At 40.5% G+C, this 20,064-nt stretch overlaps 1 protein-coding gene across 1 annotated transcript in view; it reads right to left on the reverse strand.

Annotated features, from left to right (window-relative positions):
* The window catches only part of cacna1ab (calcium channel, voltage-dependent, P/Q type, alpha 1A subunit, b), a 215,910-nt gene that overhangs the window by 93,097 nt on the left and 102,749 nt on the right, over positions 1–20,064 (reverse strand). The window contains 11 exon segments of the mRNA XM_085785651.1: positions 335–466; positions 954–1,066; positions 1,954–2,066; positions 3,769–3,963; positions 4,503–4,595; positions 5,392–5,436; positions 5,538–5,653; positions 5,788–5,891; positions 9,476–9,663; positions 10,640–10,792; positions 11,123–11,214. Coding sequence (XP_085641777.1) covers positions 335–466; positions 954–1,066; positions 1,954–2,066; positions 3,769–3,963; positions 4,503–4,595; positions 5,392–5,436; positions 5,538–5,653; positions 5,788–5,891; positions 9,476–9,663; positions 10,640–10,792; positions 11,123–11,214 — 1,344 coding nt within the window.

The following is a 20,064-nucleotide window of genomic DNA, read 5'->3' on the forward strand; positions in this document are numbered from 1 at the left end:
GAAGTGTTTGAAATATTCAGGTCCTAAATTGTCATCTATACCAAATGTTTACGTTTATTTTAATCGTTTTTTCTTATTTGTTTTGTTTTTTCTACAATACAAATAACATTTAAATTTCCACCAATTCAATGTTATGTTAGTTAAATGGACCAGTATCTGACTGTGCATTTACCTTTATTTTGGCTGCACATCTGCCAATATGGTTCCGACATAATCTTTTTTGGGAAGTGATGGTATTTAGGAATCTTTACGTTTAATTAATTGTGGCGTTTAATACCACGATTAATTGTCAAAAAACAAGTAATTGAGACATCCCTAGTGTTCTGATACTTACTGTCCTCCAAACAGCTGCATCCCCAACAAGGCAAAGACCACGATGAAGAGGAAGAGGAGGAAGAGCAAACTGACGATGGACTTCATGGAGTTGAGCAGCGACACCACCAGGTTCCTGAGAGGAGCCCAGTACCTGGAGGAAGGAGGGAGGACGGAGGTTAATGGAAGGAGAAAGGGAGGAGGAGGAGGAGGAGGAAGTGACCTCATCATTTCAACTTTTCCTTCTTGTTGTTCAGTTTTTTTCTTCTTCAAAAACTTTCTTTCACTTTTCTTTTTTTCCTTCAGCGAACTGAACTCTCCATCAGCAGCAGGAAGCTCGGGCCGAGAGTCTCACACAAACAGATCGATGTGCGTGAGCCGAATCCAATTAAAATCTCTCCTGAAGAGAGCGTCAGACGAATGTCGCCGAGCGCTGACCCTCTGATGTCACAGCACCGAGGAGATTTTCAAAATAAAACACCAAAGAAAAGAAGAAAAAAAATTCCACTGCCTGAGTTTGTGGTTATGATTGTCTGACCATCAGTGTATGAATGAGCAGCTGCTGGGGATGTAGTGTATAGGTGTGTATGTGTGTGTGTGTGTGTGTGTGTGTGTGTGTGTGTGAGAGAGTGAAACTTTACTTGGTGACTTTGAAGATGCGGAGCAGTCGCAGAGCTCGTAACACGCTGATCCCAAAGGACGTGCCTGGTTTGATGGTGGCCCACACCACCTCGAAGATACTGCCCACAATGACCTGCACACACACACACACACACACTTACCCTTGTAAGTATATCCAGTTCTTAACAACAATAATATTATAACACATTCAATTCAGTTATTCTCTGAATTGTATTAAATGTACAGTTTTTATATGATGAACAATTCAAATGCTAAAAACTTAAAGTCCCCCTCAACCAAAAACTGACTTTTTAAAATTATTAACATGTCGTTGTAGTGTCTGGGTTCTGCTACAAGACGTTTCAGCAGTGAAGTCGCTAATGCAGCCATAACTGGGTATTTTAGATTTGAAAATGTTGTTTCAAAGCCAGAGTCCGAAAAAATTGGATTCAAATTTTCAGCACCCAGTCAGGATTAATACGTCACAATCCCTAGCCGCAAATCATGATGCATTTGCATACTCATGAATATTCATAAAACCTGGATTTTTCAATGAGGGAGAAATAGTAGATGTGTTTTTAGCCTCTTTGAGAGTTTTTTTTAAACAACTTTTTTTGTGGGAAAACAATTTTGATCCCCTTAATCTTTAGGGGGACTTTAAACATCATTCTTTTGTATTTTAACTGATTAAACATCTGTGAGAACAAAGAAAAAGAAGAAAAGTGATGAAAACATTTGATGAATAGTTGAGTTGGACTAAAAGCTGATGAACTCCACATCTTCTTCAGTAGCAGCTATTGTTTTTTTTTTGTTTTTTTTCTGTTTCTCATGAATAATCATCAACTTTAATCAAACACCAAACTGGCAAAAATCAACACTTTACAGCTGCAGACAGATGTGTACTCATGTGACCTTGTATAATATGATGTGAAAAACTGAGAGTTATGAATTTGGTCTGTTGTATTTTGATTAGTTAGTCAGTGTGCGTGTGCGTGTGCGTGTGCGTGTGTGTGCACTCACCACACAGTCGAAGCAGTTGAATGAGGAGTGTAAGTAGGGCTGGATGCCCAGACCATACATCTTGATACACATCTCAGACATGAACAAACCGAGGAAGATAAACTCTGCATAGACTGGAGGGAGGGAGGAAGGACACAGAGAGGAAGGAAGGAAAGGAAAGGAAAGGAAAGGAGGGAAGGAATGGAGGGAGGGAGGAAAAGAAAGGCAAGATTGAAGGAAAGAGGTGGAGACAGCGGGAATAAAGACGTATAGGAGCAAATAGGGGAAAAATAGAGAACGGAGCAGAGGAGAAGAAGAAAAGATTAAAAAAAAGAGAGGGAGAGAGTGAGTGAGGAAAAAACAAAAGAGAGGGAGGGGGAAAAAAGAGAGAGAGAAGGAGAGGGAGTCAGATGAGTGGAGCTGACAGTGGTGCGGACCCAGCGGTGTATGACAGTCTGGTGATGAATGAACTCCATCAGGAGCTACAGCTTCATATGCTAATGACACTGGACACAGGCCAGGGACAAACAAGCTGACTCCACTGTGTGTGTGTGTGTGTGTGTGTGTGTGTGTGTGTGTGTGTGTGTGTGTGCGAGCATCCAAATCTTGAATAAAGACCTTTCTGTGCTTATTTTGTAAAACGACTCCACTCTCTGGGTTTTCTTTGCAATCAAGGACGACAGCAAAAAAACGACAACAACACAAACACAGTGTGTGTGATTTCTGAGTCTGCTCCAGTATATCTAGTCAGTGTGTTTCTCTGGGTGGTAAAACTAAAGCTGCCTCCACATTTATAATAAGAGAAGATATTAGATGCAGAAGAAACTCAGGCTGGTGACGGACTGGACGTGTTTCTGCTATTTAAAGGAGTTCAGACTCTAAATGTGTTGTTTGCACGTGTAGGAGGAGGCTGAAGTGCAAAAAAGATGATTCAGCCTCAGGGAGAGGTGTGTATGTGTGTGTGTGTGTGTGTGTGTGTGTGTGTGTGGACACTCAGATGTTGGTGGTGTCAGTCAGTGTTAAATTTGGGATGCTGCAGGTATGACTGCTCTTAAAACCCCAAATACAGTTTGACGTATTAACAAAATTGTCTTCAGGGTCGACTGAAGGCTGCAGTGGGTTGTTAGCTTGTTAGCATGCTAACTTGTGTAGAGAAAAAAAAGACATTTAGATTTAAGAAAGGTGTTGGTTTCTACTGCTGGAAACATATTAAACCTGTAAGTGAGCAATTTATTTCTAATGTGCCAATTCACAACAAAGCACTTCAATGTTAGCAGCTGTTAATGCTAACGTTAGCAAAAGCAAAAACTCACAAATAGCTCCTTTAAAACTACGGAGCAAATATTTGATGAGACATTTTGTTGAGAGCTGTTTTATTTATTATTTATCTAAGTTACATTTTGCACATATTAAATAAGTAAAGCTCCGTCCATGCTCTTGAAAAGTTAATGGTAATCTATGCCATTAGTCTAATTAACATTAGAACGTGATCTACTATGTGAACCAAAAAAATAAAATCGATATTAATTAGAGAATAAAGTATTGAGTGATATCAATAATATATTTAACTTTCAGATTAGATTAAAAACAACTAAAACAACAACAAAAGGAGCCCAAAGTTGATCTGGGTTCCAGTGTGAACCAAATTTAAAATTGATATTAGAGATTAGATTAGAGAATAAAGTATTGAGTAATATCAATAAGATGTCTAAATGGTCATATTCATCAATAGATCCTAGAAACAAACTGAATTTTATATTGTTTTCAGTTTAGAGTAAAAACAACTAAAACGTGTATGTGTGTGTATTTAAGTGTGTTGTGTGTGTGTGGACTCACAGAGGAAGTCCGAGAGGAGCTCCGGCTGGTTGTAGTGCACCGCAGCCACACACATGGTGTTGAGGCCGACCAGGCAGAGCACCGTCCAATAGAAAGCCTGCGTCTTCACTATCTTGCGGATGAAGAATCGCATCCGTCGCTCCTTCTTACTGTAGTTGCCGTCTTTACCGTTCTTTATACTGGAGCGGGCAAAACCTAAAGAGGAGGAGGAGGAGGAGGAGAGAGAGGGAGGAAGGTCTGGTTAGCCTTGGACAACGGCTAATAAACTAAACCGAAATATTTAAAGGGACAACGAGGAGTTTCTATTTGGTTATAAAAAAGTCTCACGTTAATGTGGATGAATCTACGCTACCCACACTTGTTAATGGGCCCATTTTCGATAAATATATCGTTTTGTCTCTATCGTCATTTTGTTATTATTAGTGGTGGCGGAAATGCTGGTCGAGCCGACCAGCATTTCCCTTTTCGGTTTTGTGGCGAGTCATGAGAATAACGCCGCCGAATCGCAATTTATGGTCGGGACTACGACGGTATGTGATCGTCTTCGAACCTCTGACTTTAATTCTTGATGAATGAAAACATGAGTCTGTCTTGCGCCGGTCAAAGAAATGTACGGTGCGCGCGGAGGCTCATAAATGTAGTGTGAAAACGCTTTGCTTTTCCAAAACTCCTCGTTGTCCCTTTAAATATAAGTAACCAGCTCGGTCTCGTGTCTCTTTTCGTGTTTTTCTTACCGACAGCGTCTCCCATGTTGTCCTCTCCCTCCTCAGGGTTCAGCAGCTCGGTCTTGTTGTTTTTGGTTTTGATGGTCGGCCGTCGCCTCGATCCTGCATGGCAACAATAATAAAAAATTAAAAAAAGGTGAGAATTGTTTCATCTGCGTCTGTCTGCGTCTCTAAAACATCACTGCTGCATCATCCCACAGAGTCTGTCACCACATTTATTTACACATTTATCTGAACAATACTGCTTTATTTATTGGTCGTCTATTGGTATGTGGTATTCTTCTTTATTCTTGATTTATTCTCATTAAAAGGAGGAAATAAGTAATAATACTTAGGAAATAAGTAATAATATAAATATATATAAATAAGATGTTCAAACTCATTCTCTGTGTCTTCATATTTTATATTTCCAGGTGTGGACACAGACTTGACTCCAATAAAAGGCAAACATTTAGAAATATTTCAGTATTAAAATGTAGAAAAATATTATCATCATCTTGTATAGTAAAGCTGATAAAGTTGATAGAATTGGACATTTAATCAGCAAAATGAGCCATAAGTGATTACATTTTTTTTCTAGCATTGATGAAATCTGCTTATTGTAACAGTTTAATAGTTTTTCTAAAAGTCTTGAATTGAATTATTTATTTCTAAAAGTTCAAACAAATGACTTCAGATGAGGTCGTGTTGGTGTTTGGTGAAGAAGCCTCATCTAACAGAAGTCATTTGTTCCCTGAAAATATTGCTGAAGCACTGGAAAAATATCCTAAACTACAGTACATTACTCAAGTGAATATAGTACTGTATTTTATGTATAATTCACAGTTAAAATTGTATTCTCAGCTTCTCTCCCTGGTCACAGATCAACATAGTATTAGTGTAGAATCAGATCAGTTACCATCAAAGTGTACTGTGCCGTCGTCCTCGGCCAGAATCACCTCCTCTGTACCAAGTAAAGACAGAAAATGACATGTTAGGATTTGGATGGTTTGGTCTGTATTTGTGTGTGTCAGTGTGTGTGTGTCAATGTGTGTGCGCACTGACCTGCTTTGCAGATCCACTCCAGGTATCCGTTGAGCTCCCTCTCAATCTGCTGCTGTCGCCTCAGCTTCAGGAACTCGCTCCTGTTCTCCACTCGCTCCCTCTCTTTGGCAAATTCACTGTTGGAGACACGATGAGTCATTTTTTAAATTTTTTTCTTTTTTGGCTCGTTTGATATATAAAAAAAACTTGAAAATATAGATTGTACAAAGCACACAGCACAGGTATAAGTTAATCAGAGCGCCGGCCGTACCCTGAGAGTACACCCAGCACCAGGTTGAGCATGAAGAAGGAGCCGATGATGATGAGGGGGATGTAGTACATCCAGTTCCAGGCGCTGCCCTCCACATCGTTGCTCTGCAGGGACACACACACACACACACACATTATATAGTAATTAATTACCAACTTTATTTCGCACTTTTCGTTCAACTTTCTTTCTGACGCTCAGCCGTTCTTATTCCGACGTTTTATCTCTCACAGACACTTTTTCAGCCCTTTGTTGTTTCAGCCACATCATCACTGTAACGTCTGACACTGTGAACTTTAAGTTAAAGGTCGGCTGGAAGGTTTTCTAGTGGTCAAAAAAGTTTGACCGAAACACATTGTCCAAAAACCAACAACAAAAAAAAAAAAACAGGCTTCTGAAACATTTTTATTTCATCAAGTTTTCTAATGTTTTCTTTTTTGCTGCTGTTTAGACGAAGAATCAATTGTTTATGTTATGTTTTAGTTTAATATAGTTTAGAAAAGTTTTGTTTATGTTTAGTTTGGTGTAGTTTAGTTTAGGTTATGTTTAGTTAAGTTAAGTTTATGCTTAGTTAGGTTTAGTTCAGTTTAGTTTAGGTTATGTTTAGTTATGTTTAGTTCGGTTAGTTCAGTTTAGTTAAGTTTATTTTTAGTTAGGTTTAGTTAAGTTAAGTTAAGTTTAGGTTATGTTTAGTTACTTTTAGTTCAGTTTAGTTAAAGTTTATGTTTAGTTAAGTTTAGTTCAGTTTATGTTGAGTGCATTTGAAGTTAGGTTTAGTTTAGTTAGTTTGGTTTAGTTTAGGTTTACTGTAGTTCTGTTTAGTTTAGTTTAGCACTCACATACCTCACTCACACACACACTACAGATTTACTGATTCCCAAATCTAATGCAATGATTAATTTGGTCCAATAACATATTCTTTAGAAGACGAAGTAGGATTGTAGGATTAAATGAGCTCATGTTGTTGTTCCTGCTCCATCATGGATGTGTTAGTATTCTCATTTTTGGTTTGTCTTTTTGTTTTATTTTGTCTTTAAACTATTTGATTGTCTTTTCCTTTCATAATATTAGTTTCACATGTTTGAGATAAAGTTGTCATTCATTCGTTTCAGCTGTGGTGCAGCTCCACTTCTGTTGCGACCAGGTGAACTGGGGTCATCATGACACTTCAAACTAACCAAAGTCACAGAGATGGATCATTTAGACGTTAGCAACTTTTTTTCCGTGCTGCACAGGACCCAAGGAGAGCTCAGGCATGTGTAATGCTGGCTCAGAAGTGACCCATTTTCTAACTTAAAGCCTGACCTGGATGCAGAGACGTTGCAGAAACAGGAACATGGAGACACACACACACACACACACTCACACATTCCCACAAACACACACATGAGGTTATGTTACAGTTACTTGTGCTTTCACACGCATCGATTGCAGCGAGGTGTGTGGCGAGCAGCGAAAAACCGTCTGACACTCTGTCACCTCCTTCTTTCACTAAACAAATCCAGCCGACAATCAGAGAAATCAGGTTACTGCAGGATATTGTGTTTCTGTGACCCGTGTAATGCTCTAATGGATCTATCAGCTGATTATTATCTGCTGCTGCTGCTGGAGTGCATGCTGCGTGCATGTGTTGGGTTTTATACTGCAGGGTACAGTGCGAGCAGCCCACTAGTTCTCTATTAAACTTTCATTGGTTTCCTCCTGACTGCCTTGTGAGAGTGTGTGGAAGTCAGCCTCCATCCATCAGAAAAGATGTTAAATATAGAGCGAGACGGACCAGAATAGAGAGTGGAAGAGAAGGAGGCGGAAAGACACAGAGAGAGAGAGAAGGAGAACGACTCCTCCGAAGGCAGGAAAAAAGACAAATGAGAGGACGGATAAAGGAAGTCAAATGGAAGATGATAAAGAGAGAGAGAGAGAGAGAGAGGGATGGAAAATGGCTTTTGGACAAATAAATGGTGTTTTGAATCAAATCTCAAACTAAAAATACTTTGTGCCTCGTTCAAGCTGAATGAAACTCCAGCCAATCACAGGCCTCCACCCAACAAGTCAGAATGTGTGTGAAAAAACATCTAAAAACATTGTTTAATAAGACTGAACCTTGATAAAAATACAAATACAAAACAACACTACATCATCAACACATTCATGTCAATGAGCTCCTGGCATTAAGAAGGTTACAGCTAACTGTAGGCTACAGGGTCGTCCAGTAAAACAATTAATTAAACTTGCTTTAATTTTCGTAGACTTTTTGTTTTTTAACACGGTGCAAAGTGAGATGAAGTTTGATGGGATGCAAGTAAATTTCCTATGGCTCTAATTCAATACCACATTTTATGTTTAAAGGTTGAATATGTAGAATATTTATTAAAAGCTATATTTTTTCAAAAATAATACATCCATGGGGCCTTTAGAGGGGTACAGAATGAAAGTATTGCTTTTCCATAAAAAAATTTTTTTTAGTCTGAATTATTATTTTTAATATTTTTGACGGGCTCGACAACTGACTTTCTGTCAACGTTCTGTTTACATTCGTACCTGCCCATAGCCGACATGTGGCTCAGTTCTCCGCTGTTTTCCTGCCTCCTCCCGGTCGGATGCGTTTGTTTCCAACCAAGCCTTTTTAATAATCAATCGGTGGATCAATGGATTATCATATACTTGTTAGGATGGGTGTATTTGTGTAGTCTTATCTGTCATAAACACGTTTATCGTCGCGGACTTTCGGTGCCACGGAGCTCCTTTTTTTTTTTTTTTTTTCCAACTTGACGAGAGCAGTGACAGCGGAGGCTCTGAGGCTCTGAGCAGCAGCGGTGTGAAGGCAGAGAGCCTCCACTCTCCCTGTAACACGCTACAAGTCATTCATTCTGCTGTTAATGACGGTAAAAATGAAACATAAGGTAAATATCCTGCTTAGTTCTCCTCCTCTGCTGTCCTCTGATCAGAGCGGAGTCCCTAGCAACGGCCCGTTTTACCTAGCAACGGTCTGGCAATCGACTGCTGGAATTCTTTTTCTGTTGTTTTTCTTGTCATTCTACATAGTCAACCTTTAAGATGCATCTCTTTAGCTACGTTTTTACGCGTCTAAAACAGAATCTAAGTGACCTACAGTCTCTTCCTGTTTGGGTCTTATCAGCCTCAACTTGTTAAAAAAAACCCCAACATGGATAACAAAGCAACTGTTTTGTAGTGAAATTCTATATTTTAACGTTACAACTGCCTGTGCAGTCGCTCATTTGAAGAGATTTTAACAACTAATCCACTGAAACTGCAAAGAAAACTGTGTGGACTGTGTCAGTGAATGCTCATTTGATGTTTCACTTTGATAGCTTGGATAAGGATTGTTTCTGACATGAAGCTACAGTCGATTGTTACAGATTGTTTTTGCTTTAGAGCACAATTTTAAAAAATAAAAAACACATTAGTGTGGATGTAGCCTGACTAATGAGTCAGCATTTAATCAGGAATAAAGAAGTGCTGCGTAGCAAGCAGAATAAATAAAACTAGAGGTAGGTTTTATAACACTGTGGGTCTTCACTGTAAAATTATCTGGCTACTTTATTAGCTTAAACTCTACTTCTTGTCTTTACTTTACCTGTTGAGGTTGAATATGTGAATGCATTTAAATCTATTTAGCATTATTGACCAATCCTACGTGAGCATCAAGGCGAGCTGCAGGTTTTGGACTCACGTAGTAGAGCATGTCTGTCCATCCCTCCATGGTGATGCACTGGAAGACGGTGAGCACGGCGAACAGGATGTTGTCAAACTGGGTGATGCCGTAGTTGGGTCCCAGCCAGCCGCCTTTACACACGGTGCCGTTAGGACACAACCGGGACGGCAACTCTGTCCCGCATGGCAGTTCATCCACTACGTCTCCTGTAACAGAGAAACAGACACAGAGTAGAGAGATTCACATTTACAGTACCACAATGTCACACAATCAGAGTTATTTTGTTGTGATGTAGTGGAGCACAACTGGAAATCCACAGGCCGGACCGTCACATTTTTGTCAAACCTTCTTGATATGCAACATCGGCCCCTGAATAAACTAAAGAGAGCTAAATGGCAAACAACCATCAGCCTGTCTGTTCATTTTTATTATTTACACCTCCTTCAGTGTTATTTACATTTTCCATCTTTGGACTTCCAGCATCAAGTAAACCTGGCTGGAACCGGGATTAACATCAAGGAATATGAGCTCTAGTCTAACTCTCCTGACCCGTGTGACTTCATATCAACACTCACACGCTTCTTACATGAATTTCAACTTTTATATTAAGTCCCTAAAATGTATGGAGTCCACCCTCTATTCAAAAGTGTTTAAAAATGATCTGACTAATGAAGCGTAACAGTTATCAAGCCAATCTTTTAATTGTGATTTATTTACTTTAAGTGTATGTACTTTCTTTATTTTTTTGGTCTGTTTATTTGATGCTTGTTTATGTTATTTCATGCCCTTAAATCTTATGTTTTGTATATGTATTTATTTTAGAATCAAGGTTTCATCTCTTCAGTATGGTGTCTGCTCCTGTTTCTTTTTTTGTGTAGGCTACCATTTGCTGCCGAGCTGGTTTGTACATTCATTTGTTCAAAGGAGTTCCAGCAACACTTGTGATATGAAAAAACAACTTTATTTGGTCAAATAAAGTTGTTTTTTCATATCACAAGTGTTGCTGGAACTCCTTTGAACATTTTCCACTGTGTTTCCACTCTCCATGCACTTTGTGGGTTGGTGAAGTTGCGCCAGAGACCACTCTCTACTTCAAGGTACATTCATTTGTTTGCAGTAAAATAAAATTAAAATAAAGGTTTTAGATCAACACATCGGCCATTTTCTCCTCCTCCTCCTCACCTGTGTTCACGTCGAAGCAGGTTGTGTGGAACTTGCCCATGTAGAACTCCAGGCCGATGATGGCGAACATGAGGATGGCCACGAACAAGAGCAGGCCGATCTGCAGCAGGGGGATCATGGCCTTCATGATGGACTTGAGCACCACCTGCAGGCCTGGAGGACACAGAGCACAACAAGACACTCAGAGCAGTGCAGTAACTAGTTCCTTATTGGTTGGCAGCTGGTTTGAATTCGATGTTTGATTTTGAAAACTGAAAATTTTGTAAAATGTGATGCAAAGCTCAAATTAAGAGTCTTTATTATATCTAGCTATATGTGACTTTTGAGTTATTCTTGCTTTTTGATTCTGTTTCTGTGTTTGCTTGCCTGTTTACCGCTGTGGACTTTTACTTTCGTATCTTGCTTACTGACTTTTTTACTTGCTTGTTTATATTATTGTACAAATAAATTAATCTCAACTTAATTATCATTCTTTGCACTTACTGGGAATCCCAGACACCAGTTTGAGTGGTCGCAGCACTCTGACGGCTCGTAGCGTCCTCAGGTCGAGCTGAGACCCCACTGAAGACAAAATACTGCAGAGACAAAACAGGGAGAGTTTATGAAACATTAACATTTCTAATACGTGTTCATCATACACTTTTAATCTTTTTATTGTCGAAAGCTCAGAACAGACTGACAATGATGTGTTTAGGAACACTTACACAGGAGCAGGTGTGTAACATTGTGTTTATTTCACTTTCATATTAACACCAACAACAAGCACAAAGAGGGAAAATTTAAAAAAAGTGGGAAAAAAAAGTATAATAAAAAATAAATTCACCAGGAAGTGACAGAGGCAGACGGTGTCGCACCTCTCTGTGAACTCCTTATGAACAGTGCATTTAAATGTGCCTTATAACGACATCATTTTGCACCCAATTGAAACCTAACTTCATTAAACACGCACAGTATCCGAGTGTAAAATGAACAATTACAACAGGAACGACTCGGTGACTAATTCACCAACAGTCACACCGGCTCTCACCACTACGGCTACTACAGTACGCTGGCGTGACTTGGCTTCAGAGGCAAACACCTCCTGTTCTGGCGGCTCTGCATGTGTCTGAAGAGAGTGTGTATGTGTGTGTGTATGTGTGTGTGTGTGTGTAAAGTCAGGCGGAGACAGGTTGGAAAATTCCATGCTTAGTATTGTACGGGGGCGGGAGGGAAGGGTCTGTCCAACAGGAGAGGGAGGGGGGGAGTGTGGGGGCGTATAAAGAGGGGATGCTCTGAGGAGGAGGAGGGAGAGAGAGGGAGGGAGAGAGAAATGAGGGGGAGGAGACAAACTGTGACCTTAAGACAGAGATCCTTAGAAATCCAAACAACCAGCGATGATTGAATATATAATATGTGTATTATTAGTATTCAATATTCTGCAACTATTTTAACTATAAGTTACTTTATTCCATTACATAATAGGCCTAATCAGATGATCAATTGAATGTGTTATAGGGATAGTTCAACATTTTGACAAATTGGCCCATTGCCATAATCCCTATAGTCATAGCAGTAGGTTCGTTACCTTTAATTGTCGGTGCATGCTGTTTTTAGAACGGTGGAGCAGAGCTGCAAGCTGCTCAGAGCTACGCTACGGAGGCTAATGGGATTTCTTGGTTTCCCTCATCAAACTCATCAAATACACAATCCAACAACTCCACAACGCTCTGGTGGACAAGTTGTGACCTGCACATTCACCACGCTATGAGATAATAACACAACGTTACCAGGCAGAGTTGTTTTAGAGGTAAATGCAGAGACTGCTTGATGAAAAACTGCCCCCGATATGAAGTCCCTGCATCCACCTCATGCTGCACGACGCAGTAGCTCGATACATGTCGCACACGTAGCTACAATTTTTGGCTTCACACTGTCGGCATGTGAGCAGCAGTGACAAAATGCTTTTATGATCGTCTGTGCACATTTAAAGCTTGATTTACTAAAGGCTGCACTCCAACCGTTCGCTAAGAAGATCTCAGTATGTGTAATATAATGATATCAGTGCAATTCAGTGTAATCCTTTTTATTATTTTTTTTTTTCCATTTTTTGCACACCTGTGTTATTTGCATTTTGGTCTTTGGGATTTTATTTCCCCACCGTGCAAATGCAAACTTAAACTTCATCCTGGAAGAAAAGTGCAATCATCTCACATACAAATATTACTTATCACATCTCTTCCCAACTTTTGCGCAAATCCCTTTCAAGCCCTGAAATGCGTTTTCCAGTTATAAGTATAGAGGTGCACAGTACCCCCACCACCACCACCACCACCACTACTAACCCCCCCACTGCTGTCACACACTGTGCCAATGCCTTTTGTTGCCAAAAAAGGGGCTTAGAAAATCTGTCCCCACAGAGAGAGGAGGAGGAGGGCTCAGATAAAGCCACATGAATTGTGGAGTTGAACCATGAAAATTGAGAAAGCAGGAAGAAATGCCATTTGACCACTTAAAACTCTGTAGCAGCCAAAAAGAAGAGGAGGAGGAGGAAGAAATAAGAGACTTGGAAGAATTTGGAAGAATGGCATCGAAACTGAGCTAAATCCTTCAAACAAAACTGTCTTCTCCATCCCTCCCTCCCCGCTCACCATCATCCTCTCTTTCCAGGTTGATTGTTAATTCCAGTAAGAGGTCATTTATTAACGGACACAGTAGCGGCGGCCAAGCCCCTCATTCCCTCAATGGCTTTTTAACTGCCACAGCTAAAGGCCAAGCTGCAGACCTGAAAACACCGGACATCAGCAAAAACCAGGAAACAGCCCCGAGGTCCAGAGAAAAGACCCAACAGGACATGATGAGAGCACAGTGCACTAGAGCTGTTCACGTTTCTAATTTCTCCTATTTCTTATATGTTGTAGCCTATTATCTTCCTTTCCTTTCCTTTGCTGTATCCTGTTTCTATTTCTACTGGGGCCATTATAGCGTCAGACAGTGTTTTTCTCTCAGTTTCACAGAGTTGGATTTATGCATGGATGAGTAGATGGATGACGCAAAAAGAGCAAAGGGTTTGTTTTCCTGATATCCTGACTTCTTCTGCCTTCCCGTGTCTCTCCGTCTGTCATTCATTCTCTCTCCTTTTGCTCTCTTGTTTATTTTTGTCCTGTTTTGCTTTTTTTTGTATTTCTTATTTATTTTTCTCCCTCCTTCGTGCACATTTTCATCTCATTTGCGGTGGCGAAGGCAGAGCTTCAATATTCATCCGTGCGAGACGGCAACCATCCGCTTCTGCCAGACAACCAGAAACCTCCAGGATGCAGTCACCCCTGGCAACGGATGAACCTGCATGCCCACAGTGTGTTAAGGTGGCCAGTAGAGGGAGCAGCGACTGTGCTGCCGCTTGATGGCTGGGGATGGAGGGGTGGGATGGTATGGTATGGGAGGGGTATGGAGGGGGAGTTAAAGAGGAGGAAACACTGGAGGACCAACGAGACTGTAGAGAGGAAACAGGGACAAGTGAAAAGAAATAATAAGAAAACAAAGAGAGGAGAAGAGGAAAGGATGCTCAGTGCAAAAGGAAACAGATTGATGAGGATGTTGACTGATTATCATTGTTTTATCTTACAAATTAAATGGATAGGCCCAATTTATATTATCATGAACTTTGTTTTAAAGCCCCAAGAGTAAGATACTGTGACTGAATGCATGACAACACAAAAGTATAATCTCTTGTCTGTAATTATGTCATGAAAAGGCAAAAATTTGAGGAACTGACTGCATTTAAATGGATGGTTCGTTAGCCTACTGTATCCGTCAAAAAAAAAAAAAGAAGACACAGTTTACGGTGGTTGGTAAACCAAAAAGATTCCTCATTGTCAGTGGAATCTAGACAAAAAGGCTCAAACCACAGATTGCAGTTGATATGAGATTAGGCCTACAATACAGCAGGGTTAGCTTGTTAGCATTAGCTGGAACTGGCTCTTTTTTCTTAACTAAATTTACACAATTATTATAATTTATTGTAACTAAATATTTAGTTTAGCCTCTTTGTTATGTAAAACTTGTTTTTTTTGTGCTTAAAGGAACTCGTTACAGCATTACTGCTACATAGCCAACGTTAGCATTAGCAGCTGTTCACTTAGGCCTAGCTACTTTCAATATAGAGACCTAATTGTGAGTTTAGCATCACACTTAAGACTTGGTGAATTAAGGGTGGAATACAGAGGTGGAATACCATCCACCCCTTGTTTTGCCTCTATTTCTATGAATTTATTTCTTCTACTTAAGACAGCATGCTAACCAACTAGCTCCAATGGCAGGTTAATTCACCAAACCCGATTCAGCATCAGAGTTTATTCCTTTAGCTTACTCACAAAAAGCTTCCAACAGAGGGTTTCTATTTTCTATTTCATTCCATAGTAGTCTGACTTTGGCATTCAGGCTTCAGTCAATGTTATGTTTATAATAGGCTACTGAGTGTTATAGGCCTTCTAGTTATACTGGTAAACTGGACGCTACAGTATCTCACTGTGAAACTATTTGCCACTAGAACAGTTCTAGTTTTCAATGTGTGCATACAGGCTACACAGCCCAGCTATAGTATTGCACACATCATTCACCTGTAATTGTTTTCTTTTAGCTCCCAGGTGAACCCTTGTGTTTGGGATTTCTTCAAACACATAGAAATCACCTGGGAGAAGAAGTAGAGACGGGAGACCCTGATGAAATAAAGACCGTCTCTGAAGGGACGTCACACTTCTTCCTTTCCCAGAAAGTGAGATAAAAGAGTGAGCAGACTGACGGGGGAGTGATAGTCCTATGCATCTTAAGTGTGAGATTCAACCACTGAGAGAGAGAGAGAGAGAGAGAGAGAGAGAGAGAGAGAGAGAGAGAGAGAGAGTGGGTCGGAGAAAGAAACTCCCCAAAGAGAGAGAGGGGCCAACAGGTAGAGAGACACTGAGACACTCCAGAGACAAAGAGAGGGGGGGTTATGTCTGCAGAGGAAGAAGGTGTTTGGACAGCGATGACAGAGGCTCTCACTGCTGGGAAACACCTCACAATCAACCTGTAAAACACTTGTGCGCACACACACAGAGCCACACATAGTTTTTGCTGTAAGGGCAGTGAATTGTCTTTCTCATGTTGCATGTTGCATAAAAGCATAGCTACGGCTGAAAAATGAGGTCCCTCCACTGACTGATACTGATTTGCACACAATCTAAAAGGTAGTTTGAGGTGCTAAATTAAAGTATTTCAATTTGAAACATGAAAAAAATATCAACATAATAAAGAGAAATGACAGAGAAGATAGCATTTTAACCAGCTAGCTCATAATTCACTTTTACATGAGAGGATGAATAAGCAAAGCTGTATTTTATTTTATTTATTTATTTATTTGTATTATAAAGGGGACCTATAAGTTTGGTCTTTTCTCCTCTGTGTCTCTAACCCTCCTCTCCTCCAAGTGCATTTGAGGCTAATGGGATTTCTTGGTTTCCCTCATCAAACTCATCAAATACACAATCCAACAACTCCACAAAGCTCTGGTGGACAAGTTGTGACCTGCACATTCACCACGCTATGAGATAATAACACAACGTTACGAGACAGAGTTGTTTTAGAGGTAAATTCATGCAAAACTGCTGATGCACGTTGCCTTCAGGGGCAGTTTTTCATCAAGCAGTCTCTGTATTTACCTCTAAAACAACTCTGTCTGGTAACGTTGTGTTATTATCTCATAGCGTGGTGAATGTGCAGGTCACAACTTGTCCACCAGAGTGTTTTGGAGTTGTTGGATTGTGTATTTGATGAGTTTGATGAGGGAAACCAAGAAATCCCATTAGCCTCCGTAGCGTAGCTCTGAGTAGCTCACGGCTCTGCTCCGCCGTTCTAAAAAACAGCTTGCACCGACAATTAAAGGTAACGAACCTACTGCTATGACTATAGGGATTATGGCAATGGGCCAATTTGCCAAAATGTTGAACTATCCCTTTAAGGTAAGGTAAAAATGTAGCAGAGTTCCTCTTTAACACTGAAGGAACAGAAAGACAATGCATGAAACTCTTGGCAAGTGGCCACAGTCACCTTATACAAGAAATAAAAAAAGTGATGGAAATAGGAAAAACTAAGAAGTTTGACGCTGAATTCTTTAGACGGGTAAATAAACGGTGGTTGTGTAGCTCCTTTAAAACAAATAAAGTACAAAAACTAATGGATAAGACCCAGTCAGCACGCTGTCACTTTGGTTTGATTCTCCCAGTGTCGACAGTGAGACGTAACTAGTGATGAAGCATAAAACACAGTATAGTATAAAGTCAATGATAAACCGCCTACTGTACTTCAATATTTTACCAATATTTCTGCTTATTTATTCACAACCTTTCAAATGTAAATAAATAAAAACAAAACCTCAGCCAGCACCGACCAGAGAGACGTAAAAACACTGAAGTGTGTGACACCGGTTTGATGATGATGATGATGATGATGATGATTGACAGTCCCCCCGATGATGAAGATCTCGGAGGTCACTCGCCACCTTCACTGCACTTCGCCCGCCCCCCCCGTTCGCCGTGGCATCGCCATGGCAACCAGGCGATTCCTCTCTCCTCTCTTTGCCGAGTCTCCACGGTTACCGACCTGCTCTCATTCATAAGTGTTGCCAGGGCAACGCAGCCCCGGCTCATTGATGGAATCTCGGCATTGCCGCAGCAACGGCCGGGGATGGGGAAGTGCATGCTTGGGTCTCCAAGCGATTTGGTTTTTCAACCCCCTTTTGCAAACCCCCGCATCCCCCTTTCCCTCCCCCCTCCCCTCACCTCCCCTCCTACCTTACACACCTACACACACACACCTACACACCTACACACACACACACTATCCTTACCTACCCTCTCACACTCTGTTCTACCAGCAGCGCCCGGTGCACGGTACAGTACAGTCTGTTCACACAGCAGCAGCACAACTTCCCTTTCATGCACAAACACACACACACAGGGACCGAACCCTTTTTACCGCATACAAAAAAACGGACACACACATCAAATAAATGTGTATGTGCTTGCTCTGCACACACACACACACACACACAGCCTATGATCTTATGACAGTGACGAATGCAGCGCAGCCCAGGTAGTATGGATGACCTACTTTCTCTTCTGCTGCTGCTGCTGCTGCTGCTGGTGTGTTAAACACTAAGATTGTTGTGTTTTACAACATGTTCACACACACACACACAGACACACACACATCCCACATGAGCTGCTCTTTCTATTTGGGTCGTCGTCCTTGTAAATAAAATCCCACTGCTGCTGTTTCACCATGAACTCAACTCCGGTCACTCAGGTTTATGGTTAATGACACTCAGCTTCTCATAAAATACAGCTTTCACTTCTCCTCAACTTGAAAAAGTCGATTCATTCCACTCCATTTACAAGTTGTTAATAAACAGACAAGATCCCAGTCCTAATTTTTTACACTTTAAAGGAATAGTTCACCAAAAAATGAAATTCACCCTCATGCTGATGAATACTCCGGAGTAGTTTTTTATTCCTCAAAGTGCATCTGGAGACCCGGGAGGCCGGTTCGTAGTCCAACGAAAACTTTATATGAGAGTCAATAGGGCCCGACACAAAAACATCCATAAAACTACACAAAAAACCTGTAATATTCCTCCATACTGCTTGTCTGCAGTATGGAGTGTCCTGAAGGGATAGACTTGCCTCAATGACGTTGTTTCAGGTAAACTCTGGACTATATACCTTCAGGACACTTGGATTGCAGTGGACGAGCAGTGTGGAGGAATATTAAATGGTTTTTGTGTAGTTTTATGGACGTTTTTGTGTCGGGCGCTATTAACTATCATATACTGTAACGTTTTTGTTGGACTACGAACCGGCCTCCCGGGTCTCCAGATGCACTTTGAGGAATAAAAAACTACTCCGGAGTATTCATCAGCATGAGGGTGAGTCAATAATGACTGAATTTAACTTTTGGGTGAGCTATTCCTTTAAACTCTCTTCTAAGATCTGCTCATCAGCTTTAAGAGTTGTTAGTTGTGTTTCTGACCTGTCAAACTCTTGTTTCACATACCACAGTGGTCCAGACTGAAGAAGAAGAAGAAGATATGCAGTAATTATCCCTTTGTCTTATGGGCAAAGCTACAAAAACTACGACTCAGGTTGTAATAAATGGGACTGCAGTGCTTCATACCAGAGATACGACGAGCTGTCACCACTTAACACAGGAAGTGGAGCCTGGTCACAACCTGCATCTCCATTTTATACATATTTGTTGTGGCATAGGCGCTATACAATATTAACTGAAATTGACTGATAATGATGTCACAGGCTTGGCCAGAACATAACCCATGTGTGTGTTTGTGTGTTGTGTGTAATACATGCCATAACTGTGCGGCTTCTTTGGGAGGAGTACAAACACAAATTCCCAACATGCAAAAAGACTGGGACCAGCTCCAACCAGTGACATTATGCATGAACTGTGTGTGTGTGTGTGTGTGTGTGCGCGTTGTGTGGAAATAGTGTGGGAGTGCCATGTGTCATCACAGTATGAGCTCCTGTCCCCTTAGTGTCTCCTACTGAGACCACACACACACACACACACACACACACACGTGATGGACGAAGCTCCAGTGTGAAACAATACGGTAAAACACACGTTAAGAAATTAAGAACTCACTGTCGCTGCTTTTTAATTTGCAAACTTAATTTTCTGCAAGTGTCTGCACATGACTGCCACGCCCACAAATATGATTAAAAAAATACTGATTGACAACATTCAGCTTCAATAACTAAGAATGAAAAAATCTTATTTATGGGAAATTTATGGGACACAGAGATTAATCTGAATCTGATTGTTCCTCTGAAATTAAATACATTTATTTACTGTATTAATGGTGAATTTATATATGATAACATGAGAATGAACTGGATCTTAATACAGTTGCCCACAAAGGTGAAATTAAATATATTTTTTTAACCTCTTCTGGTGAAATGTGATTTATTCTTGTTAGATAAAGTGTATATCTTCACAAAACTGGTAACTGGGACTCAGTATCACCGCACCTGGTCAAATGTGATTATTACTGATGTGTATCAATAGGAATAAAAGTGGAATGTGTCTGAAAACAAAATTATTCCAACTTTATGAGCAACAGTGAAAGCTTTTCATATTTATTCTTATATTTTCATGTCATTTGTGTCATTTTCTATTATTTTAGTTATTTATTTGTCGCCCAGTGGCCTTTGTGGCGCTGGACTGCCACATGGCTTTTGTTTTGGTTGGTTTTTATTTGGCTTTATTGAGTTTTATTTGGTCTTATTTGATTCATTTTGATCTCTTACCCCCCGAGCAATGTTGTCACTTTTTATATGTATGTCCTGTTGCATGTACTGTACTGTGCTGTTTGTCTATTAATGTCATAAATGTGATTC

The sequence above is a fragment of the Trachurus japonicus genome, chromosome 1 (genome assembly GCF_045865225.1).
Source record: "Trachurus japonicus isolate A0001 chromosome 1, Traja_1.0".
NCBI classification, from domain to species: Eukaryota; Metazoa; Chordata; class Actinopteri; order Carangiformes; family Carangidae; genus Trachurus; species Trachurus japonicus.